At 37.2% G+C, this 27,553-nt stretch overlaps 2 protein-coding genes across 2 annotated transcripts in view; one reads left to right on the top strand and one right to left on the bottom strand.

Moving 5' to 3' along the window:
- LOC139140923 (membrane-associated tyrosine- and threonine-specific cdc2-inhibitory kinase-like) overlaps nucleotides 1–18,037 on the bottom strand; it is a 22,932-nt gene extending 4,895 nt beyond the window's left edge. Inside the window, exons 1-13 of the mRNA XM_070710414.1 lie at nucleotides 17,567–18,037; nucleotides 11,689–11,824; nucleotides 10,701–10,801; nucleotides 9,447–9,529; nucleotides 8,158–8,283; nucleotides 6,749–6,824; nucleotides 5,484–5,606; nucleotides 4,826–4,917; nucleotides 4,467–4,573; nucleotides 3,225–3,551; nucleotides 2,877–2,997; nucleotides 2,301–2,402; nucleotides 1,577–1,718 (exon numbers count right to left, since the gene is read on the bottom strand). Of these exons, the coding sequence (XP_070566515.1) occupies nucleotides 1,577–1,718; nucleotides 2,301–2,402; nucleotides 2,877–2,997; nucleotides 3,225–3,551; nucleotides 4,467–4,573; nucleotides 4,826–4,917; nucleotides 5,484–5,606; nucleotides 6,749–6,824; nucleotides 8,158–8,283; nucleotides 9,447–9,529; nucleotides 10,701–10,801; nucleotides 11,689–11,824; nucleotides 17,567–17,638 (1,608 nt within the window). The 5' untranslated portion in view covers nucleotides 17,639–18,037. The remainder of the gene's footprint in view (nucleotides 1–1,576; nucleotides 1,719–2,300; nucleotides 2,403–2,876; nucleotides 2,998–3,224; nucleotides 3,552–4,466; nucleotides 4,574–4,825; nucleotides 4,918–5,483; nucleotides 5,607–6,748; nucleotides 6,825–8,157; nucleotides 8,284–9,446; nucleotides 9,530–10,700; nucleotides 10,802–11,688; nucleotides 11,825–17,566) is intronic.
- LOC139140925 (BET1 homolog) lies at nucleotides 18,029–27,553 on the top strand. The gene is made up of 4 exons (XM_070710416.1): nucleotides 18,029–18,158; nucleotides 21,420–21,517; nucleotides 22,667–22,723; nucleotides 23,460–27,553. The coding sequence occupies exons 1-4, from the start codon at nucleotides 18,140–18,142 to the stop codon at nucleotides 23,613–23,615; spliced, it is 330 nt and encodes a 109-aa protein (XP_070566517.1). The 5' UTR covers nucleotides 18,029–18,139; the 3' UTR covers nucleotides 23,616–27,553.

Genomic DNA, 27,553 nt, shown 5'->3' with positions numbered 1-27,553 from the left:
CATCTCCTACTGTGTTGAGGTAGTTCTTGCCATATTCAGTTTCAAAATGTTGAAATCCCGTCAATGTCCATCGGCGCTGTATTGTATTGCATTGTTGACTCGAGTTGGCTATCAGTACATGCCGTGCGCTCTTAGTAAGGCAAAGATATGTTATACTTAGATGTGCCGACGGTGATTAGCCAGGCTGTTTCCATGATGAAATGTTGGTTTTTATCAAGTCAAATGTATTCTAAATATTTAGACAGCTTTCCTGTAGAAATCTGTATGTGACCAGAATTGAGTCACGAACCATCGATGCATCGATTATCAATGGGTGAATGTAGCCCGGGCCGGTCGCGGCAAGACGGGTGCATCGACCACCTCGGCAATAGATTTGGACATGTACGATAAACTACGATTCCTGACACTTATTAACCGTGTTGTCCGATACTTTATCTAAATTTTCCCCCAGAAGATTGATAAACACTCGGAAAAAATTATACATTGAGTTTGGTTTACGAATTGAATAAAGCCTGTGCACGAAGAATTTACATAGGGCCTACCGCTCACGATGTACATTTACATCAGTTTCAGTTCTTGGTCTTCTGCCAAGTCGGGTGCAACAAATACGGTCAATCCATGAAAAATAATGAACGTTGACAAAAATATTATAAAAATGATGGTCAGAATCCGAGCTGTTAAAAAACCCCACAAAAATGGTGGTCGAATTCAACTCATACGCTGTGACTCGGTAGGTTAACAGAACTAACCTGTCTAATAAGTGCTTCGCAAAATCTCTATGGGTAAGAATGCTAAGGCACTCCCAATAGTTTTCCCAGCAGCTTTACTGGTCACCTATGCAAATTCTGGTGGAATCAGCAAACTTTCTTTTTGTTTTTTTTGCCGAGTCAGTAACACTCGGCTTTCTCCTGCGGGGCATGGCCGATCACCGACACGAGTGGTACTATGGCGCACAGCAGCGTCAGCGTAGACTCGTACTCCATAGCTTAGTTGGCAATGGCCCCAGTGCTGAACTTGATGTTTGATGTTCGGAAGCTGAATTTAGGTGGGCCACCGGAATTCAAACTTTTACTTTTTTGAGGACATGCTTTTATCGATATCTCGCAATCCGCGCACAGTCGCAACGTAAAATATCGACCGTTGGCATTAAAAAAATGTGTTTTAAAAATGTTACCAAGTGGGAGAGCCACTTTAAGGTAGTATGCATCTGGAAAGTGAAAGATTTCAACTTTTGCTCAAACTTTCCTCAGGGAATAGTTTAACAGTCTTTCAAAATCAAGAAATTTTGGTACTAGAGAAACAAATTACTCAAGATTTACAGATATTTGAAATTCAAAATGGCCACCATCTCTGTGTTAACTCTATGGAGAAAATTAAAATTTGGGATTTTCGAAAATTTAAGACAGTCAAAAGTTTTCTTACACAAAGAGCTTTTAAATGAACTCCCACAAAAGGTAGATCAGAAAAGAATTGTAAAAGTTTGAGTATCGGAATATCTGTCCATGAGGTGTGCAGTGGAATGGTTAAGCTAAGAAAAAGCTGTAGTGACAGTTTTCTCTCCAATCTAGTGCCTTACCTCCATCAAATTCTTGGGTTCAATTCCCGGTTTGAAGGATATGTCATCGCTGTCAAGCAAACTGTTGTTGCGACTGCTACTACTTGGCGTGTATGAGTTAGTGGAGACAAAACTGATGCTGGGACTGTTCTGCGGTGTGTACCTGGTGATGGAAAGTGTATCAAACATAAATATGTCCACTTAAAAGCAATTATATTGCATTCTTACACTTCGCACATGTTGTGAAGCAACGAATGGCAACTCTTGAAGTTACATGACAGTACAGTAAGTCACTTTAAAGGTATACAGTCACCTATAATCTAAATATGCCCATATATTGTCAAAGGGGCATTCCTTGGTATTCAAAATGCCCATGTGAGGGCACTGTTTTTAAAAAGTGGCCACCCGCTTAAAATCTATGATTGGTTAGATTTTCTCTTTCCATGGTAACTGTGGCAAACTTGGAACAGGTGACAGTATACCTTTAAAGTGGACATTCACATATAGGCTATTGGGTATACGGTTATTTCTTTCAATATTAGCTTGTTCTGTAAGGACTTCAGTGATACCAAAACAAAATTATTCAGTTGTGGTGAGGAATCTGGAATTGGCAAATATGTTAATTAAACTGCACATGGCAAAAATAGAAGTCAAAAAGGCTCAAGCGCATGCGGGCACACAAAAGATGACTATACCCCTCTAGAGACATGGAGACCACAGAATTTCAATGAAACCATCATCTTACCTGCCAATTTTGGAACTGATAAAAGTTGATACGGGGGAAGAACTTCTGGGAATGGGAGAGTACTTATGATCAGTTGAAAGTGGCGTTGAGACACAGGTGATCCTACAAAGACGGACACACAAGAAATATTTGTTCATGAAATGGATTATTTTGTCTTCTCAAGGGAGAAAGAAGTGAATATGTTCCTTTACCCTGGCAACAGTTTACAGAAAGAACTGAAGAAAATCATGATTCATTACATTGTCATTTGTTTTATGGAGAAATGTACAATCTTGTATATCATATCATAATAAGTGTTCATGTTGAACATATTGTATCAGTTTGTTTTCTTGGAAGTATTTTGTGAAATTTATCCCAGTGACACATTTCACTGAAATATGGCAATACCATCTGAAGTAGAAAGCAAAATTCTCCATAAGGGAGTCTTGACCGGAGGATCACCCTCTGTTTTTTTAAGCATATTCACATGTTAATAACCATACAATAGAACACATTTTCACAACAAAAGAAAATGTAAATTATACATTGTTATGTAAATTGGTCATTATTTGCTACACAAAGGTTTAGAGTACTAACCTTGGCGAGGGATTGGTCATTCTGAATTTCATCGAGTCATCTTCACTGGATGTTGAACTGTTCATGATGGGTATACCAATGGAATTGTTTGTAAGACTCACTTCATCAGAAAAGCAATCATCTGAAAGGGAAGGGAAATATTTACTTTAAAGAATTGCAACAGCTTGGATGCCGTCTGAATCTGTATTTATTCAATTTTTCAGCATCACCGCATCTGAACATAAGCCTTGATATGGAAAATAGAATGAAGAGTTAATTATGGTCAAATCAAACACAAAGGCATGTCCTCATGTGTTGGTCCTGATTGGTATGAGCTGTTACAAAAATCACAAGGTGCAGTAAACTCACCATCTGAAAAGCTATTGTCCCACTCAGACGGGTGTCTCCTCTGACTCCTTGGCGTGATATCGGGGAGCTCCGACTTGCCCCTCCGTTTCTTCCGCACCATCTTGACAGGGTACGCCATTGTAAGCCAGGCAGTGTGCAACAGGGTGTACAGTAGATGGTACACGGCTAGTAACTTGCTCCACATTTTGTGCAGCCTCAGCTCCCTCCTCCGCCGCCTCCTCTGCCGCTTGACGACCGGCATGGCAAGGACCTGATCCAGGCTAAGCCTGTGGTTGTGGTCAGGTTCCATCATTGTGTAAATGACATTGCAAAGATCATCTGACAGATCTGAAAGCATGAGAATGAGGGGTGAAGCGGTGAGAACTGGGTCAGTGCATAAAGGGCAACGACTGTACAAGATGATGGAAAATGGAAGACTTAAATATGTTTACTTTAGGCAAATAGATAATTAGATGTCATACAAAGGCTATGAGTAAGCAACATATTACTTCAAAGAGTTACCTGGTGTATATTAGTTTGAAGACCTGGAAAAAATTTGTTTGAAGAAGTCATGAATATCTGTTTCAAACTATCATTAACCCTTTGAGTGCCGAGGTCAATTTCTGTCACCTTTGTAAAATAAAAACCAAACAATGTTTTTCACTATGATAAAAAACTGCAAATCATGTCAAATCATTCCAAAACTATAAAATATATACAGAAAAAATTCATAAAAATTTCCAGAATGTTGCACTAAAATTTTGGAAGGAAAAATTATGGCACTCAATGGGTTGATACCTTTACAGTGATTGATTAAAAGTATATCAATAAGTTGAAATGGTACAATTGATTGTTGGAGAGAATGTAATGACTTTAATATGGGATATGTCTAAACTGGTACTTTGACTCAACGGCAAGACACCTGTGTAGAGCCTAACCTAGCAGGTAAAATTATTACAATATATTGCTGAAATAGCTGATTTTGTGTGCGCAAAGACGAAAAGGTCAGGTGTTTTGTTGAAGAAAAGAAATGAAAGAAAACTCAGCTGTTACTAGGACACTGATGCAGCGATTATGAAGATGTGAAAGTTTTCATCAAATCCTGTGATTTGCTACTAGACATGTCAGTAATTGTCTACAGACAGAAAATATATGAAATTGTTTACAGACATCATTGTAAAATTGTCTATAGACAGAAAATCTGTAAAAGTGCACCTGATAATAGGAATGCTATTGTTAGCAAATTCACGCTGTAAGACTTACCATGTGTAAATTGTGAGGGTATATTTCCGTTTCGTAACTGGTGCCATGGATCCCCTCCTTTGGGAAGTTCAAGATCACAGGCCAATTCTAAAACAGAAATGCCAAGACTGCAATACAAAATAATCATACTTTAGTCATTTGCTGTAGAATACAACTGGGAAAGTTTTTTTATGACAGCAGTCATGTGCAACTGCTGTAGTGTCCAAGTCTTTATTTTGTCAACTTGGAACTGAGAAACTGTACACAGCAGATAATTTTTGTGTAGTTTCCAAATCACTTTCCCAAACCTAAGCAGAGCTAGTCATGGTGAGTGTCAATAGACATGCAGCAAAACAGATCCTCACCATTGATAAACTCACCTGAAAACATCAGCAGGTTTTCCAAATTTTCCACGGAGTAACTCCGGGGCCAGATACTTGGGATCTCCCTCCTGGGCCTCGGACAAATCTCCCTGGATTCAGTATGGAATAAAACATGTATAATTAAACTACCATTGAAAATCCTGTTCATTGATTCAAAAAATTCCACTGAATTCAATGTGTTGAGTAAAAATTGTTCAGGAGCTGGAGTTCTGAATTGAGAACAACACAAACATTCTTTGCGGTGTTTTTCTAAGTCTGCTGATGATTGTAATCTGCATGTAATACATGTGTGTGTACTGTCTGTTCAATTTCAAAATTTTAAAATAGTATTTCAGAATTTCCTTAGTATTAATCCTTATCCTGCAAAGCCTGACACTTCTATAACTGACCAGTTAGTCAACAGGAGTATTGGGCCATACCTACATGTATTTTCACGAACTTGATATGGTATGTCACCGCAGGTTTTAGTCAATGAAAACCATGTTCACAGAACCTAGGTATGCAAGGGTCTTCAAATGTACAAGTTTTTTGTTAAAATGCATCATATGGAACATGTTACACTTTACTGGTTTTGAACAGCCTGACCTTTAGGTGGAATATGACCTTGGTAGGGCAAGGGTTTAAGGTGGCTATATCATCAACCAATCCTACATACCATTTCAATATCTAGCACCAGACCGAAATCTCCCAGCTTATAGACTCCATCAATGGAGATGAAAACATTGGCAGGTTTGATGTCCATATGGATCAAATTATGATCATGAAGATGCTTTACACCCTGTAGAGGACATAAAAAGACAAACAGTGACAGTATTATTTCCTGGGAGGAGCAAGGCATAGGGGCAAAGCATATAGGCAAAGTCACTGCATAGACCATCTTTCCACAACAAAGCAAGTTTTATGTATTCCTTGTGAAATATGGCAATTTTACAGGATTATCTGACTGTAAAACGGATCTGTCTGGTTTTTGCCATTGCATTCAAAAAATGCATTCAAAAAATCACATCAGAGATTGTACTGAACCATCAGGACCACAGGACCAGTGTGCATGGTGCTCATTGTACAGGGGATAGCATTGAAAACTAATAAATCGTGATGTTGGTATTATTCCCTTTAACTTGAGAATTTCAAACTGTTTTGACTTGCAGCTATAAGTACAAAGTATTTTGGAATAAATACATTGTTTATAATTAAGAAAGTTGCATATGTACAGAGTATGAGAGTCAAAATGACCATTTCAATGAGAATTGTATGATAAATCACACACTACTGTAGGTATTAACACACCAAATGACAGATATAATATTATTCTCATTCCTCCTTTGATAAAACCATCCAAATAATTTCCCTCAGAGTCACGGGTTGTTTATCAGGTTAAACTCAAAACAATTAACTTGATTAAACTTTCAAGGGAGAGCTGTAGATGATGAAACACCATGTAAATAGTCAATGTCAACATGAACCAATACAAGAACCAGGGACAGAGGACTTTGGCTTTCACCACCAGATGCTGCTCCAAGTAATATGCAGATACAACGCAATGTGATTGAGGAGAACTTTAAATCTTACTTAAAAGTGGATGGAGATTTGACAATTATGGTAAATTTAGGAAAAGTAATTTTTTTGTTTTTCGTTAAAAGAGTGATGTTCCTTGTGAAAATATCATAATGTATTGTGACAGTTTAAGAGACAATGATAGCAGTATTGATATGATATGCCAAAAGTTGCTCAACATGTACAGTTCCCTTCTAGGAATCTGAATGTCAAATGAAATCTCATGCTTGAAACCATAAGTTCTTGGTATGGCCAATGAACCCTGGCATTGTTGTCACTGCCTTTGGAAAGGTTACACTGACATCAATGGCAGATCACGTCTGTGTGACTCTGCTTGATTCATACTCCAACAAGATGACAACCCACCTCTAATAGATCAATCAATATGTTCCATATGGTCTTTTCCGGGATGTCATGGTTGGTCTCTGCAAATTGCTGCAGACTGAGGGGAAAAAAAATTGAAGATGAGAAAAAAGAGAGGAACATAAATTATCAAAATAAGTGCTTACAGGTAAGATACGGATAGTGAATGAATCACTTTTGTTTTTGTGTTATTTATTTAGTACATTTATCTCACATTAATTGAAATTTGTAAGATTTCTCCTTCGCTGGCATTTACCTTGCGTTGTGTTTTTTTCTATGAAATTACGCAAGGAAATTGGTAGAGCATCCTGAAATCTGGTCATTTTTTCACCAAAATGCGATGCAAAGTACAGCGGCAGAGATATTTAACATTTTTTGTGCAGATACATGGATGTAGCTCATTCTTGATAATTTTGATTTCATGTACTGACTTTTTCTGTATGGTAATGAAAGCTTTATTGACCTAAATTTTCATTTTTTAGTTGATTTAAAAAAATTTCTCTAACTTTGACATGGATTAGAAATCTAAATAAAACACAGTCAGTGCTTTGCAAATGTTTTCTTTAAGGGGCCGTGGATAATTAAAACACATGCATGGTAAATGCAAATTCTGTGTATAGGGGGAAGGGGGTTTGGCTGTATTTTGAGTACTGTGCGCAAAAATCACACTACATGTTTTCCTATTGCAACATCTCGCTACACTTTTTTCTGTATTGCAAAATATCGCGCTACATTCATGTACCAGGCAAGTATGGCACCAGCGCTACACCCAGCATTCTTTTGACATACATGTGAATCAGTGCATGAGTAAAATAACAATCATTTTGGATACACTGTTTCATTTCATTCTGTTGGTTGCGTCATTGTTGAGCTGGCACTGAACAGAGATTGATTTTAGAGGGCCTAATATGCGTGATTTCATAGCGACGTAATCACCGATTGTTGGATGCAGATACAGAATGAGGCTTGGTTGGATTTTCGCACTTCCAAACTTTCATTTAGGGGAGGGGGTTGAGGATAAACGCACTTACAGTTTTGTTTTGTTTGTAGTATTGTTTACTGTGTGCATGTTTTAATTGTCCACAGCCCCTAATGTGTATTCAGATTAAGCTTCAATCACTTCAATTCCATAATTTTATTTTTCAGGGAAAACTGAGTGTCTGCTTGTTTATGAAAAGCATGATGCCTTTTATCAAATCAATAAATAAATAAATCAATTTCCATAAATCTAATTCATACACTATTCTCAATTAAAATGATAAATTCTAGACTTCTAGTTATTCAAATATTCAACTGTTGGAAGCATTCACCAAATGTTACAGGTTGTTTGCATTTTATGCAAATGAACATGGTAGAAATGTTTCATTTTATTGTGCCTTTGTTTACAGTAACCATTGCAACAGTTCACCTACCTTTGATCACACAATTCTGTTTGTATGTACAAGTGACCTTTTTCTTCCCAGGCCTTGTAAAACTGTACACAGTTAGCATGCTTGGGCAGGTCTTCATGTTTCCTTACTTCTTCAAGCTTTCTTTTCCTGCGTTGTCAGATACATGTATATTGAAAGTCACGATTCATCAAAAGAATTTACATTTACTGGCAAACAATGCTTACAATTCAAGCGTTTGGAAATGTCCATTGCAAACATTGAAAGCATTTTGTTCAGAAGGCAATAGAATGGAGAAACATCCCCTGCTAGTATTTATTACTATCTGTCATATACTTTGCCATGATATTTGTGATCAATTTGAAAGGCTTACATGAAGAAAGCATTAATTAAAGCCAAGACATTAGGCAATTTTCATGACATCCCAGAATATGTGGTGGTATAGTAAATGTATGTTGTATTAAAATTCAACAATCTGTTGTGGGAAAAACACCAATTTTTTGCTTGAAAATATATCCAAAAGATATATCAGCACACAATTCAGTGAATACGTTGGGTTGTATTTAATCAAACTATTGGATTTATCAGTTCATGCACGGAAATACCGTTATGCAACTCAGAACATATGATGGTTAAGAAAATGGTCAATTGATACCGTACATGTGGATGGACAGATTCAATTTTCACATTACACTTCATTGATGCATCAATGCACAGTGCAGGCAGTACAATAATGATCCAGTGTATGATTACAGCTGTGAATACGAGAGAATTGTCAGTGTTTTTGCTAAGGTTTGGGAATATCGGTAAATGATTTGGGAACCCTGGTAATATTGCTGCTGTCTCCTAATCTGATTGCATTGATATACCAAGGGGAACCCCGGTAAAATGACTGGGGAACCCCGGTAACATTTACCAGGGTGCCGGCCTTAACAAAAACACTGATTGTAATCTAGAAGAATTCAGGGTATTACCAGAACAACACTGTACAAAAGATAGAAGGTACAGGAGACAAGGTGGAAAAGAAAAACAATTTAGTTTTATTATAAGTTCAATGGTCCCTGCTGCACTGTACTACGGTAACATCCAAAATTTGAATGGAAAAAAAAAATTAATTTGTTTATTCCCAAATAATGTTCAATAACAAGAAAGATTATGGCAGCTGTTTTCAAATGAAAAGATAATATTTCCTATTTTAGAATAATCAGGAACGCAATGGCACCAACCCAAGACTGCTATTTGCACCCATGACTTACAATACCAGACTGGCAAGTACTGTAAGATAACCTGTAAAGCATTTAAAGCTTACATACCTGTCAGATTCTCCCCTGAATCTGTCTCGTGATCTTTTTATTGCATAAAATTTACCATCTTCCTTGCTGTACACCTTGAATACCTACATGTAGTGTATGATATCAACAGTTTCATAAAAAATGTTTTACAGTCAAAACATTATAGCACATTTTATCCAACAGAACTACCACCAATTGGTGTGGCACTGTCTGGCCAGCGCCTTTTCTAACTTTTTGAGTCACCCTAAGAATTACTGTAAATTTCCTAGCATCGACCAAGTACAAGTATAGGTATAGGGTAACTGTTCTGAGTGAAAGAGCATTTTGAATTAATGGCGTGTCAATTTGGCTTAGAAGGGACACTTTACATTGTATGTGCTATGTGGTGAAGGTGTGTGTTCACACAGATCCATTTTCACAGAGCTAGCTCTATCCTAACATGACCTAGTTAGTTTCTCCAAGTCATTTACCATTCATGTCTTTCCTCATTGCAATTATTCACTCCTTTCCTGTTGCACATGATACTTAGCGTCACCAAGACTTGTCTGGATCATTCATTTTACGAAATGCTCTTATACACATTGTTTAGTTACAAATCACAGTTATGGTACTGCAAATTTTCTTTTGAATGATGTCAGCAACAACCTTATTTAAGATTGTCTCATTTACCTTTAGGAAAAAAAAAAAAAAATTGTGCTGATCTGATAACATGGTTTTCAAAAATAGGGTAGGTAGGTAGGTTGGCAGGGATTTTTTTTCCAAAATATCTTTATTCTTAAAAATGCATTTTTCAGGGGTTCAGGGTGATCAAACACTGGCCACATTTCCAGAAAAATGTATCATACATATAAAGGAAAAAAACATAAAAGACATCCTCGTTCACGCTCTGAAAAGTATAGGGTTGGCAGGTAAAAAATAGGGCAGGTCGCGTTATCGGGACAGCACAATTTTTTTTGTTCGGCCTTATCACAGTTATGAACCTATCATAATCTACTTTGACATGTTACTGGCAAATTTCTGTATATATTAGCTATACAGCATTGGTGCAGAAGTTAGCAAAAATTGCATAAAATATTTATTGCTGATAGGAGTAGAAAACTGCATGTTAAAGAATGTGGTAAATATGTGTAAAGCACAAAGTCATCATGGTTTTCTCACTTCAGAAAAAAAGAACTATCTAACAAAGAAAGTTTCAGACATTCTTTTGCAGTTAAAATATTCCATCAGTAAATATATAAATCTATCGATACTAGCATCAGCCGTAGATGCACTAACCTCTCCAAACGAGCCAACTCCAAGTTTACTTTCAATTGCAAAACACTGATCAAAGTAGAGATCCTTTCTACCTTCATCATAGTGAGGACTGTTCATGTAAGCTAACGGCAATGTTAAAGAAAAAGGTATGTGCTGTAATAAGTAAGCTTGTTGAATAGGGCCTGAATAGCAAGTCATGGAACTCATTACAATTACAACTAAGTATCTATAAATAATTAATCCTCTTTCTCCAAATGACAGTCTACTATAAGTAACCAAGTCTGACTTGGTTGCAACATGTCATGGGTTGCCCAGTTGGTATGCTTGACATAGTAAAACAAAGAAGTTGCCTCCTGCACTGTTTACTGTGTTTGATAGCATTTTATAGTATTATTGGGTCACTACTAAAAAGGACTTGGGATATAAGAGTAACTGGTGTCTGGGCAATTAATATTCAGTTTTAACTAGATAGGTGTAGATATTGCTTGGTAAGTTCATGGTAGCTTACAACTAATTCCCAACGGGGAACAAAAGAGATAATGTCTTTAGTTTGGGAGGCACATAATGACTACCTGAGGAAGTCACCTCTATTGAACACTTCACATGTCAATTTCTCTCGAATAGTTTTTGCTGTACCAGATGATATGATTGGCTATATCATAATTTGGAAATGTTACAAATTTGCAATCTCCTCTCATAATCATGGATGATTTTCCATATAATTCAAAATGGGAAATCCAAAATACCCAAAAAATATAATTCATCAACATGTAGCAAAGTCTAGAAGATTCTCTACCCATGGGAAAGGGACATGACTTAAATTGTGCAAGTCAGCTCATGCTTTTATCTTGGCATAGGCAAAAATAGATACATATCACAATTCAGCTGAATTTTGATTACACGTGATTTTAGGCTATTAAACACAAAAATAGCAGTTGAAGAAATGTGTAACAGCAGTTTTTTGGCGGCAGATGATATCAACTCATATCACTACTTGTACAAAGGATACAACTTTCTGATGATCTGAATGAGACAGCTTGTGCCCTTTGCTGTTCTTTAACAACATGTGGAAAGAGCCTGCTGATTGGTGGAGCACTCTTCACGGGTGGTCTTGGTGGTATGGTGTCTCTCGGAGTATCCAAATCCTGTATATGTAAGTAAAAAAAAAACCACATATCTATGAATCATGCACAACAACTTCAAAATGCTGCTTCCCACAAGTATACAGTGTGTGGGCTGTAACCTTATACTGTCTGCTGATGACTTGTAAAATTAATCTTTGACATTGGAAAATTTGTCTTTATTAAACAAGAGACAAAAGTATAGCATTTGTCTCCTTTAACCCTTCTCCTGCCAAACAGTATTAAGTCTATTACTTCCCCATCAGCAAAGTCAGTAAAAAGCGGTATTGAGCCAAAACATGACATATTTTCACCTGCTTGGCTTGGTATGTTATAGCATCTTTAGTCCAAAAATATCAAGTTTACAGTATTTATGTTTTCAACAGCCTTCAAATGTATTATGTTAAAATACACAATATGGAATATGTTGTGTTTCATTAAGTGTAACCATCTTGACCTGATGGTGAAATATGGACTTGGCAGGAAAAGGATTAAGTTTTGTAGCGAATGGGAAGAAAGTTATTAAAAAAATTGCCCAATAAAGTTGCCTGACAATTTTATAATATTGATACATACACCACATCACTTCAAGTGTAGTACCCCTTTTTCCTGCCAGGCCAAACACTTTCCCATCAGCTGCTAAGTCAGTAAGAAGTGGTATTCAGATACTTTTGCCTTCTAGGTATTTACTTTGTAGTGGGTTTAATCAGTAAAAATTCTCTATCAGCATCTACTGCATGATTTCAGAGGGCCTTCAAATGCTTAAACCTTTGTTGAAATGCAACATACGGGATATGTTGTGCCTCACTGGTTTTAATCAACCTTACCTTAAACACACAGACTGTGTAGGGTACATAGTTCATCAAATCATGTCATGGTCTTACTATTTTGCTCATGTTGTTAACCTGATCGGAGTTTTCATTCCGTTTTACTCAAAAGATTCCATGAGTGTGTGTCTAAAAAATCCCCATACATCTCATTGGATTATCAAAGGTACATTTCCACCTCACAATCAAAACACTGGAAGCTACACTGCACACTTTGCAATTACAATGACTGACTAACAGAAACACCTTTGTTTCTTTCTGAGTCTTCAGGATATTACTTCAGTGACTCTATGAGCTCTTTTAAAATGCTCTCTTGTGGATGTGAATGACCAATGAATTGAGTTGAAAGCTGTTCAACCACACACGTCATTATGAATGAATGAAAGGCATTCTTGTATTTGGAGAGGCAGAGAAAATGAATGTTACAGGACCTTTCTATGAAAAAACAGATTTCAAGCAAACTCTAAACTCAACGTATTTCTTGTTCATGCCTCCATTATTTCTTGAAATCTGTGACAGTTTGCAATACATCTTGCATTGCAAGAAAATCTGTTTAGTTTTACTTTATAAATGGTCATCATAACTAATATTTTCATAGCTTCACAAAAGTGCTCTATGATGCGAGGAACTTAACTTTCTACATAATATTAGATTAATAAGGAGTGGGAAAAACATCTGGACTTGAAAATGTCAGTTGTTTCGATAATAAAAATTAACACTTTGGGAAGTCTTGAACTTCTAAAGTTGATAATAATTCAGTCAAAATCTGTACTGCATGCAGGATTTTAATACTACAAGAAATTAAAATTTAACATTTAAATTATGCTTCTTAAAGGGAAACCTAAGTCCAGCGACATTGACCGTTTATCTCTTCCAAAATCACCCTTGAATAAAATGCAGCTCAAATTTGCAACATAATTGCACGCGCCGACGACTACGGAGCGACGAAAAGAGACATTGAAGTAGACGACATTTATAGAAATGAGCTCTGAATCCCATGGGCGCGAAAGGGCTCATGGGAGGAGCGTGCGTGACGTCATCGGCGATACACGAACGTGTGTGATGACAGCCTACCAAAGCATTGGAGTCTATGACTGCAGGAGTGCAGTTCTGCACGTTACGACTCTTCAATGCTCGGTAGCATAAAAAATAGTAAACTGTTGTTCAGTTGAGTGCAAAAATCACTCAGGGAAGAACAAACGGAGTCAGCTTTTACCGTCTTCCCACAGAACAGCTTTTTCCAAGACAGTGGCTAAAGAAAGTCGGGCGAGTTTAAAAATCTGTAAAAGATACAACGTTATGTTCTAATTATTTCAGGATGATTGTTTTATAAGGGATTTCGGGATTCTGATACCGATACAAGGCTATGCTGCACAATGCGGTTCGTATCTTGACATACTGAGTCAGCCTACTATCGCCGGTTTTAACCAGATAAATATTATTATATCTTCCCGATAAATATCAATTGCGCCGGAATTCCTAGGCTAATATCGATACCAGACGATCCTAGATTTACTTGCACTGTGTGGTGTTGGCATGCCGGGTCTACGAAATCACGGATATTTATCCGATAAATATCGGCGACTTAGGACTTTAACTCTGATACTAGACAATACTTTGTCAAATCGTGGGTAAATATCCGATGTATATCAGCGATTTCACCACCTATTACAGATCTGACCACCCGACTACCTCTGTCCGACTCTTAGTTCAAAAATAGCATCCATGGCCGGTAGTCAAGAATACTGTATGTTTTACATTGTTAGATTTATTAATGCACGAAATACATTTTTTACATGTAAAGCATTTTTTTTCATTAACCCTTTTCCTGCCAAGTCCATATTTCACCACCAGGTCAAGATGGTTAAAATTAATAAAACACAACGTATTCCATATGATGTATTTTAACATAATACTGTACATTTGAAGACTGTTGAAAACATAATACTGTAAACTTGATTTTTTTTTGACAAAAGATGCCATTACATACCAAGCCAAGTGGGTGAAAATCCGTCATGTTTTGGCTCAATACCGCTTTTTACTGACTTGGCTGATGGGGAAGTGATACAGTTATTACTGTCTGGCAGGAAAAGGGTAAAATGTCCACACGGGACTTCGTCGAGAGGGCTGATCGGATATCATCGGGACTCGGGAGGCCCTTGCACAAATTACATTCTTTACATGTAAACATTTTTACTTGGCGATCGGGACTTGAACAGAAGACATATTGGAAATCATCGGGAGTTTGGGCTGGTCTTGTATGAAACCCCGGTATGAAACACATTCCTTACAACAAGCTTTAAGACGATACTATTTTTAAATAGCGGGCAAATATTCATTATATCGGCGATTTCATCACTTTGTAGATCTGAGTAAGTCCGACTTCCTAAGTTCGACACCAGCTTCGAAAAACAGACGACACTATAACAGATTTGTCAAATCGCGAATAAATATTTTCTGATACATATCGGAGATTTCGCAACCTTAAAGATCTGGCCAAGCTCGACTTACACGGTAACACATACAATCAGTCAATCATTCCATATCATTCACGAACCAAAATTAATTTTAAGCGACTGATACAGAAAACTCTGTTTTAGAAACGTAGCGTTGAAGGATCGCAGGGTCACTCAGTCTCTCAAATCCAGTTCGGGGTCTGTACAAGCACAGTGACTCCCTCCGCTGAATCGTACACAAAACGCAAGCAACCAAGATATGAACGATGTTTTGAGATGCTTTCTAATTATTACATATCTTGGACATGTTCAAATTAGTATGGTTTGATTTCAGTCAGGGAAAAGTAATACTCGATGTCAGAAATATCTCTGTCCGAACTCTCCATAGTCGTCTTACGAACGCGCTGAACTGTTCACAGTACTCCTCCAGCTGCAAGCTACAATCGTCTGTATCGCCGATGACGTCACGCACGCTTCTCCCATGAGCCCTTTCGCGCCCATGGAATTCCGGACTCATTTCCATAAATGTCGTCTACTTGAACTTCTCTTTTCGTCGCGCCGTAGTCGTCAGCGCGTGCAATTATGTTGCAAATTTGAGCTGCATTTTACTCTAGGGTGATTTTGGAAGAGATAAAGTGTCAAAGTCGCTGGACTTAGGTTTCCCTTTAAGTAATGATAAGGCCCTTTTTCAATTTTGGTTCATCTGTACTCTCTCTGATTCAAACAAATGATTGGTGTTGGTTGCATAAGTTGCCCTTCACATCAGTGTCTGAAAGACTATAATAAGACTAAGGAAATGTATCATGTGACCTCAGTATTTTGTAACAGCGGTTGGTTCATGCACAGCAAACTGATAACTGAAGTTTCAACAGCCGCAGACCAATAAGAGACAGTCATCTCTGAATAAAAACCACACTGCATTTAGTACAGTCACACTTGAAAGTAATGTTATAGCCTGTATCTGATAATTGGTCCGGAGGAAAGTGACTGCAGGAATTAGGTTATGTCCCTCAAGATGTTTTCAAATTTTACTGACTTTTTCACACCTGATAACTCTTAAGAGGACAAAAGATCTACCGTATATCATGCATGCATGAATCCTGCTCATTAACAACAAGGGGTCCACTGAGAATAACCTCAGCACCTGTTGCTGCAGATTCAACCTAAAAATTCAGTTACTTTTATTGGCCATACTGTCTACATATTATGCCGGAGGGTTTCATAAAGAGGCAGTGGGCAGCGAAATTGACTTGTTACAGTGACGATTTTGCTGGCTACTTTTGTAGAAATATTATACCCTTTGATAGCTAAAATGTTTAGTTACCTGTTAGAAAGCCATTTTGTCTTTTGGGCCCTCTACTTTAAAACTTAGTGTAACCCCTAAAAATAGATCAATTCTTGCAGAAGCCATGTCTAATTCTGTTCAAAGTATGTCATGTGCAGAATTTGATTGCAGAACTTCATGGAAAGGAAATTAGGGTCTAGGTATGTCAGATACATCCATGTTATTTAAACTGTAATGTGCATCAGACATATACCCAATCATCCATGTTATCTGTTGTATTATTTCACGGTCCTAAGATAACCGATGCTTAGAGTTGAGCAGTGACTGATCATGTATATTAGTCAAGATTGACTCTTATGTGATCTTGGACCAGACCCGTCTGAGAAATAATGTATTTACAATATGAAAAACAACCATGTTTGCACTTGTGTATTGCTCCATTAACATATGAAAAAATTTGTCGAGCAAATCGACAAAACAAAACAGGTTGATGATTCTTTTAATTTAAACACCTGACCTGGGCATATGGGTAGAACTACTTTTATGATTTAAGTGTGAAAAGAGGGTATATTATTGCCAGTAGTCCTACACCTTTATTATCGTCTTGGATAAGTCCTGTTCAAACACTGCCTAAGTGGTTTTTCAGTCTTCTTTTATTGGTGTCTCGGATTAATCCTGTTTATAGTTGTTTACAAGGGCTTACAAGCGGTCTTACAATGAGACAGGGCATCAACATGATGAGACATGTCCACAGGCCTCTATGCATCAATGATTTCCTTTTTTAAAATTCTTAAATTTACAAAAATGTTATGTTAGTGCTTTCCGATGCAAAAACAAATCAAATAATATGGTTATACGACTTTTTGGAAAAGGGCCATCCATTCAAGCGACCATATCAGTGTTGCGTCTCGACCACACGCAAAACGCTGATATAAACAAACGATACATGTCAATGTGAGCAACGCACCACAGAAGCTGCACTTGTATCGTTGTCGTCTGTCACGTCTCTCGACATTTTTAAGCCCTATAACATGAAACAAACTTCTACGCTCGTAGGATTTTGTTTCCGGACCCACCTCTTTGAATTCGAATTTTTCACGATAAACGCCCCCTCTGAGTGAACGACATTCTGTACCTTGATGGTTTTGGCTTGACGGACGACCGACCCAACAACACATTATAAACATGAAGGACTTACCTTTTTGTGAGAAAACGGAGCGGGTTCATGAAAGAATTGCGGCGTTGGTCGAGGACTTTTGAAACCATTCATCTTGACGCAACATGCTGAGTATTATTATAATATTTTCATGTGACCTGGACGCCGACCGGTGTCCGAAAAAATCTTGTTGTTTGCGGATATTCCCGAAAATCCACAACGGCGAAATTGCGGGAAACTTGAAATGTCCGCCACAAAATTAACATAAATGCGCCTGCGCAAATGTCAATCCTTTAGGCTCTTTCCTAACATTATTTTTTGGTTGCACATTGTTTACATTGCATAGGTTGCTCTTCGGGTAATGATACGATCAAATATAGAAAACACATTAGAACATTACATGTCCCACGAAACACATTACATTCTAATATTTGTATCATAAAGACCTATTTTTCTTTCATAGAGTGTTGCTAGAGGATGCATGACGTCATCCTGCCAACTCAGCTCCGGGTATTCCTCAGTGACGTAACTTCCGTGTGGAGGTGGGAAACAGATTGTTTGTACATGTGAAAGTGCCAGGCGAATCGCCGACACGACAACCCCAAATCATAAGAAATGAGGCGGACAGCAGGATGTGAGTATTGAACATATCATATTTGGCCAATATAGCCGATATGACTACGATAAAAACGGTCACAAAACAGTTTCATCCTAAAACATATGGCCAGAGTGCAGCTTCCCTGTTTCCAGGGTTTCCATTCCTCTGCAAGTTTGAGTTCGGAACAGTCGTGTCGCGTACTTATGGCCGCGTGGCTTTATACCATTGGTCGCGTAACGGTGTCACGTAACCGAATCCCTTCGATGTTGAATTGTTTGTTGTAATATTTCTGCGCGTTTTCCTGGGTGTAATATTGTTCCTCAACATTATTGCTAAAATATATACCGACAAACTGACCATCTATTTGATACATGTACACAACAACAACAACACGACAAGAACATAACTTAAACATTTCATTTCCCCGTCGTCCTTGTTCTCCGATTTTGTGCAGTATGTAGTGGTCAGCTTCTGCATCGCTCATTCCTTCGTACCAGTCATAATGTAGATAACATGGATAGCTATGTAGTTTCACTTTTCATACTGGAAAGCGCCGCCTCCTAAACCTTCTCCCTATTTTTAAGTAGTAGGATATACTACATTACGAAATTAAAGCAAACCCTAAAACTAAAACTCTAGTTCTACATTCTAAATCTCTCGGGGTTACGTTTGACATGCTTTCTCCTTGGAAACTCTGAAGATTACAGTGATTTCAGACTACAACATTATTATATTGATTATTCAGGATTACAGGAAGTCTGCCCTCAAGTAGATTACCGTACATCATGCATGGAAACACCCAATTGCCTCACTGTGGTGAACATATTCCCAGTATAAAACAGTCTCCCCACACATGCACACATGGGTAAAACAAAGTTCAAATTTCTGCGCGTTGCCAGGTGCCAAATCTTTGCTTTTACAATAAGCCATCACCTATGTGGGAGAGGCTGTCCTTGAAAATGGTTAATAGAAAATATCACAGCTGATATTTTATTGTGAACGTCACCAAGATAGAGATATATGAGCATGGGTTAGCTGCAAACTTGTAGCTCTACGGTTAGGCAGTTTATGATGTTAGGTTTAACGCTCACCAGTAGAGAGCTACAATGCCAAAGGCTCTTTAGTTAGGTAAATAAGCACAATATCAGTGTAGTGCAGTCAAGGTACCAAATATATTTGTTTTACTGTTTATCATTGCACCTATCCATCAAAAAAGAACACTTCAGAATTGTCTACACTAACCTTATCATTTTGGGCATTAAAACTGGCCTTGGACACAGCAATCGCACTGGACAAAGATCATCGACAAAATGCAGCATTACATGTGTGTACACTTTGCATTGAACAGGTCAAGTATTTGCATATTGTACAAATGGGTGCACCCCACTGATGTTGAACTTATTTTCCAAACTATAGGGCCTTCAGCATTGTAGCGCTTCTGGTGAGTGAGGTCGCAAAACCCAAAATCACAGACTGCCTCACCGTAGAGCTACAAGTCTGCAGCTACAGTGCATGGATGATAAATATAAACATTGTCATCATTCATCCATGATTCAAGCTGTGAATGCAGTTTAACCCTTTCACCCCCAGTTCCCTGTATACAGGTCCAACTTTACCATAGAAAACAATGGATTTGGGACAAACCATGGTGGTGAAAGGGTAAACTGACAAGAATTGCTAGATTGCTAAAAGTGTCCATAGAGTCATCCCTTTAACATTTTAAACAACAAGTTTGTATTCCAACTCCAGAAATCTGACAACGTTTGGTTAAGCTACATATAAGCGTTATTCCCAACTATTCCAGTCAGTCTTCCTAGGGAGTCTTCCAAACCTTTGATTCAGTAGTAAAGGATGGGGCATAATGAGTGGAGGAGGAGAACAATTCTGCTTCTTTTGTTCTGAGTCTAATGTTGAAGCTATAATGCACCCCCTCCCTGGCCCATAATGGAAGAAAGCAAACTTTGCACAACATAATGTATGAGGCGGAGCCGAGTACATTATGGAGTGCAAAGTTTGCTTGAGTTGATGATGTTTTATACATCAACAAATTTACTGGCATTGCCATAACTATAAAATAATAGCAACAATGTACCCCCCCCCCCTCCAGAACTATAATGGACTCAAGCAAACTTTGTGCTCCATAATGTACTCAGCTTCACCTAATACATTATTCAACATAAAGTTTGCTTTTTTCCATTACAGGCTGGGAGGAGGTACATTATTGCTTAATTAATATATTTATATCAAAGTTATGATTGTATTATATCAGAAAAGAAAGATTGAAGAGAGTTGTGCTCTGTTTATCTTACGATATTTAGTGGAGTTTTTCTGGAATTGACTGTTCACAAAGAAAGTAGATTTTTAATCCATATGAATTTTGCATATGCACCGTAATGAAATGAAGTGTGCACTTGTCAAAACAACCTACAATCCATAAGTGCTGTAATGGATACAAACTGTTTCTGGGATGAAATTGCATGTCCTAGAATGAAAAATTAAAGGAATTCTTTTTGAAATTAGCAGAAAGATGGGGAAATGATAAAATGAATGAGACATACAATTCTGAGTCTGTATGTGATTGTTGCCATGTCTTTCTCCTCTCAACAGTTGAAGCTTGATGTAGCTCAAATTTCTCGACACAATGCATTCACTGTTTTGTTCAGGCTTTTGAAGGCATGTAGCAATGCACATTGTAAGGCAGGAAAGCCTTTTGGTGAATACTGGGCTGTTAGAGGGTTGGCTTATAGCAAAACATTCCTAAAAGTCTGAAAGAGGTGGATGTCATATCATCTTCCAGATATTACCGTAAGTTTTATGTACACTCGGTACAGTAATGCACCTGGCATCCATGCATGGGCCAGCGACCACCGACAATTATCCATCACTGAAAGTTAAATCGAGGTGTTGTTCGTGCAATCACCAACCCTAATTTTTTAGTGTTTTTTTTGGATAGGAAATACAAAAAATTGTGTGTTAGTCTCATTCATTCTACATTTTTTGTTGTGTATATTTTGATTTTGTGGCTCTTAAAAGACACCTCTTCATGTGTTTAATATCAGACAAATCTGACAACAAATTTTGAACAATGTAGCATATATCAGTGCAGTATGTTGCACTATTTCTGCCGTCTTTTTTATGACAATGAAACCTATCATATTTGAACCTGTTGGGGTAGGGTTCAGGTAAGCGCAAAGTTCTGAGGAAAATTACATGTCTGTGACCCAGGGTCCTTATGTGGATAAATACGGTATGACTTATCCATTGGGTTAATGACCTCTTATTTGTTTTTATCTACAGATCAGAACCATGGCATGTATCAGAGTAATGAAATGCTAGAAGAAGAAAATGAACATTTAGAGGATGGTCTTCATGCCAAAGTGTCAAAACTCAAAGAAGTAAGTATTCAGTGATCTAGCAAACGAAATTATATGAAGTTAAAGTTCCATTAGCTGTATCTTCTGGCAATTTTTCCGTTAGTTTTGATTGAAATGATCACTGGCTCATGTTGAATAGCCTGTCAAATAACAGAGAATCGCATATTATTCGGAAACATTACGTGCCCTACAACTAATTAACATGTGATTTTACAACGAAAATTTCAATTTTTGTCCGGACAGAAATACAAACTCTGTTGACACGCGGATTGCAACGTAGGCATTCTTCTACACCTGCGCGAGCCATTTACAGCAATTTCAAAATAAATATTCATTACTTATGCCCGGTACTTACGTCGTAGTCCATTGTCCGAGTACGTTGCGCAGCCAGATGTCTGGCAATCCACGACGCAATGTTGTTTTGATCACGCAATAAACGTAAATTTGTACATCTCGCGTGATCGCGGCGTTACCATATCTGCGTTCTTCCCAGCATGCCAGACGTCAACAAGCGAGCTCGCAAGGGCAACACGTTTGAACAAAAATTAGCAGTTTTATGTGGCTATAACATCACTAATCATGTTTGTTTCTTCGTAAAACAACATTTTGCAACAAATATGAGCCTCCAATATGAAATTTCCGAAGTAAAAAATGGTCAAAAGTTACAAATAATGACCCTTTAAATAAACTGTGCACCTACACACTGAAGTTTCAAACCTCAGTAACTGCAACTTTAACAGGGTTTTTGAATAAAGCGATAGCAAAAATTGAGTGAAAAGGCAATTTGAACATAAGAGTGCTGAAGTTATTAACCCATTGAGTGCTGTAAGTTTTCCCTTCAAAATTTTAGTTCAATATTTTATTGATTTTATGAATTTTTTGTAATTATTATGATAATTTTGGACCAACTCAACATAATTTTTCATTTCCTACAGTTTTTGTTTAAAATGCTGTGAAAATCTGAAAAAAATTGTCTTGCTTTGTAAGAAAATTGTCTGCAGTGTACTTTTTTCCATATTAAAGTTGTTAAGCTGAAAAGCGACCGTACAACATTTTGCAACATGTCTTCAGTAATTTCTCAAGGATGAATTCTCAAAATTTGGTAAAGATAATCACCCTAAAACTACATGTTTGTGAACACAGAAATGACCATTTATGTTTGTCTTGCAGCTTACCATTGATATCGGCAATGAAGTCAGAGCACAGAATAAAATGCTTGGAGAAATGGTGAGTTCAACCACAAATATTTTAATGTCCCTATCTCTATTTACAATACTCAGGTTCATTAAAATTTACGATGTAAATTTTGATTGCATATTTTGACATTAATCAACATATACACAAGTGACGATCGTCAGACATGAGAAATTGATGCTGATCTTGATAGTAGGGGTTTATTGAGATGACATAATTGAACAAACAAACAAACAATATGATAGTAAAGCTGTCATCACATTGTAAAATTTCCTTTGGCCACTTCCTTGATTCTAATGTGACCTTACATACCAGTACTTTCATTAGTATGATGTTTTCCTTTATTCACTTTTTCATTTTCACCAATGAATAGTGAGATTGGAGCTCATTTGAATTCCGAGCATTTATACACGGATTATAATATAGGACAAGCATGTACCTGACCACAGGTGCACGTAACATTGCTGCCCTGGAATAAACTGTGTTGACGAAAATCTCCAATGTTGAGAGATTTTGCTGGCTGTATAGATAAAGGTCAAAGGGTCAAATATGACAGTGGCCTTGATATAAGACAAACACAGACTATGGAGTCAGGATCTCCTAAATTACTACCAGCCTTTGGCTTTGCCTAGCAGGTTTCTGCCCCGGACTCAGCTATCCCACCAATGTGACAAGCGCCTATGTTCCTGAATTGCTTTGCTGAACCACACTAGCTTGCTTTTGGATCTTTTTTGATTTTGTAACTCTTGTACCCGTTTTCTCTTTGCAGGATGATGATTTTGATAAATCACAGGGATTGTTGGCATCAACCATGGGACGACTCAAAAGAATGGCAGCTGCCGGACACAACAGATACATTCTCTACCTTTTACTCTTTTCATTGTTTGTCTTTTTTGTGATTTGGTACATAGTGAAGTCAAAATAACCTTTATTTTGGGGGTTACTGGGGATAATAGTAAGTGCAAATCAAATATTGAATTGATTTCGTAAATTTTTGCCGGTATTTTTTCATGATTTTTATTGCCTGCTGAAAAAATAAACAGATGCATAAGTGAGCATCTACAAAAACAGTACCTGCAAGTGGACTGCACACTCTCATGTGCTTTGGAATTTGATTTCAGGCTAAACATTAAAGGGAAGGGTTGTCCCGTCTGCGACTCCGCAATTTTCTTGTTGATAAACATTGCCTCTTCCCAGAAATTGGCAAAAAACATTTAACGAATATGAAGCAAATTGAGAATAATACATTTGAACCATGTTCAATGTTCACCTGTTTTGTAGCTTTCCAATCACTGCAAGACTTTGCCAAATAAACTTTGGTTGCGTTCCGTTGTTCATGTGAAGCTGCTTCGACCACGGTCACTAGTCTCGGTACAGCTGCCATTTTGAAATTTGTGATATGCACAAGGGATGCCGGGATATGTTGTGCATAGTAATAGACCCGCTGTATGAGTCCCATATGCATAGCCAGAGACAGGACGACCGCGTCCCTTTAATAATGTTTGAATTAGATCAGAAACCTGTAGCTTTAACAGTATCTGACCATATAGAATGAATTGCTTTATCAAGTTTTTGAATATGTACATACAACAGAGTAGGAATTAACTGCCTGTCCGCTTTTCTCAGGTTGGTAAATGTTTAGTCAGGCAGGTGAAATTTTACAGTAACCTGCCTCATGGAAAGGTAGAAATAATTTCAGAATTTCTGTTTTCTAAGATCAGCATGGGAGACATAATTATCAAGACAGTTACTGTATTACTCAGGCATGCAGCTTTTTAAAGTTGTGTGCGGGATTCTGGTTGTACTAGTAATTTTCCACAAATTCTCTACAGTTTAATTATATGAAAAATGAATTTAAAAAATGATATGCATTATAATGTAGGCACTGTTGCACCACAATTCTACCACAGACTATTGGCCTGCTGTTTATTTGATTATTATGGATATAATTGTAAATACATGTATTCTCATTATAGACTCTTTCCATTTTCACAATTTAAGTTTCTGTATTGTTCCATGGCTGCAACAGGAGGAATAGAGTGAAAGATTCAGTCGTGTGCAGGCGCTCCGGCTCACTGGGACCTACGACCCTTTACTGCGGCTGAAGGCACACTGTTGAAATCCTGTTCTCCAACAAAATTTTGTCGGAACCAATCATATTACAGGAACGAGTTAATCAACAGTATGTAGGGTAACAAGACCGCCCACACCGCTCACTCATTATGGTCATTACGTACGTAAATAGCCCAGGTGATGAATATTCAAATTACACTACCATGATTTACAAATTTGAGAAGTCTGTAATGCCAGTTGTGGGCAGTACTTTTTTCGTTTGAGTTTGCTGCAGTCAAGTTCAGTGAGCCTTCAGTCGTAGTAAAGGGTCGTAGATTGCAGTGCACCGGAGCGCCCGCACACGACAGAATCTTTCAATCTACTCGAGGAAAAGATATCTTGATTGTACAGCCAAGATGAATCATATCTATTTCCTTTTGTGTGCTCTATAGAAATGTAAAAATGTGACGTACTATTGACTTTAATTGCCACAAGGGTTCCGTTTTTGAGTGTTTGACATCAAGGAGAAAAACTTCAAAGAATCATGAAAATGTAAGGTTTTAGAACTAAAAGATTGTAGGATAAAAAAAGATGAACAGAGAGACTTGTCGACTAATGACATTTCAAGATATTGAAGGTTCATTTAAAAATCATGCATGCCAAATGATAATTTCAATATAGATATGGAGAATTTTCTAATAAGTTGATATGTAATTTCTCATTGAGTTTATCAAATTGTACATGTTATCATTTTATAGATAATCAGATAATTGAAATTTACAGATAGTGGTAGAGTATTTGTAGACTGAGTTTCAGATATATGTTGGCTGGGTTTTATTTCATTTCAGCAGCATACATCCACACACAAAGCTTAGTAACTGCATTAAAGGCAATGTTTGCTTCAGTTCATTAGTGATTAGAAACTCTGAACTCAACACTAAATGCGTGTAATGATTTCAACTTAAAGTAGTTGCAATGTGGGCAGCAATGATGGTTTTTGGTAAACTGCTTGATTTATTAGAGGTAGGCATGTGGCAAATAAAATCCTTCTAGACTGAATTTGTACAATACCTGTAGTGAAAACACCATGTTACTATGCTCCCTTGGCTGGCCAAACACCAAGTTACACAAAACTGAAAAACAGTGTAATCGGAAATCAACAATTTACCAATAAATAATTGTATAGAATGTATCCATTCATCTCATTTTTAGTAAAATTGTTATAGTTCATTCACTTATTGAGATTCAATTCAGGAGGAATTTTGAAATTTCCTCGACTGAAAGACAAATATGTTGTATTAAAGTTGGTATAAAACATCATATTGTACCTGCCATATGGACAGACACTCATTCTAGAATTGAACAGGTTTTGAATACATTGTAAATTCCTTTCATGATGATATTCAAGATTGGCTGTCATGTGAATACTGAAGGTAAACCAGTTTAGACTCACCCTGCACTATTAAGTTAAATTCTCAATGATATTTTTATTTCTTTTTCTCAGAAACAAATATTTCACAGTTTAAGTAAGTAAGGTGTCCATTGTTTTATAAATGGCAATTATTTAATATAAAAGAAAAATCTTTCATGAAACTGTGAAAGTGCTACAAGATAATTTTAACAGTTTTTGAACAAAGATGACTTGTTTAGTTGCTATTCCAGAGTTCCAAAAGGAAACTATTAATGCTGTGTATTGTTTATAAAACTGTTTAGTATGCAATTTTGAAATGACAACGGTTGGCTTTAACCTTTTCACCATCATGGTTTAGTCCACCCCCATTGTTGTCAATGGTGATTATGGAACTGTTTACAGGTAATTGGGGGTGAACAGGTTGAAGCAGAGTGTTGCAGAATTGAAATCAGCTGTTTACCTTGAGTATATTTATCACAAACCTGACATTTTACACACCTTGAATTGTCATGATGATAGTACAGTCTGTATGTCAGCATACTCTTTCAGCCTTTATTTTTGCCAGCAGAAATCAGACAAATCAGATATTTTTGTAAGTCAACGATTTCATAATATCATGACAGTGATACACTTTCTTCCCTCACGCACAATTTGTGGATTCTTTGTCTTCAGAGAGAATAATTTAAAAACAGTCTATAACCCGATCTACAAACTCATTTTTAAGCTTCATTAGCTTCGACTTTTGATGTATTTTTAGCCTTTGTTTTGTCATTAGGATAGATTTTCTCGTGCTACTCCAAAATCATCGCGTTGAAATGTCAAGTGTTTGACTCGGCTTTTGTGTGTTTTAACGTCCAGTGTTGTCAAATCTGAATTTTCATTAGGGCTAGAATTCATTACGTCAACAAGAACACTTCAAATTGTACACCATGCATCAGGTTGGCAAGGCTGGTAGAGCATTCTCCAAGGAGAAGCATCGGAAAATGCGTTTCCTCTGTAGGACTATAGAACAGAAATGAAAATATGATCAAATGTTACAGTGTAATTCAGATATGCTCCCTAAAGCATGCCCAAACAGCAGCCTTGCCATCCTACTTCTAGGCTTGATATTCCCGAAGAAAAATTACCATATGAACTTTGTACACTGTACAGGATTTACTAGAAATTGTAAGTGTAAAGTAAACTGCCTCTGATATGACTCATTTACTTCAACATAACCCGCGTTGAAAAGACTTGAGAGATCCTTGCTACTGTTGAATCCAGTCTCTCAAGATATATTGTGTCAGAATTTTATGAATTTTAATACAATTCAAAAGTAATTATGTCTCTGTCAGAATTTTCAATGTGTCAGTGAGGTAAAATGTAAATTATTTTTAATAAAAGAAAAACATGAACTAATA

Source organism: Ptychodera flava, chromosome 9 (genome assembly GCF_041260155.1).
Source record: "Ptychodera flava strain L36383 chromosome 9, AS_Pfla_20210202, whole genome shotgun sequence".
NCBI classification, from domain to species: domain Eukaryota; kingdom Metazoa; phylum Hemichordata; class Enteropneusta; family Ptychoderidae; genus Ptychodera; species Ptychodera flava.
Note: the sequence above shows the minus strand (reverse complement) of the source record. Positions and strands in the feature narration are given on the sequence as shown.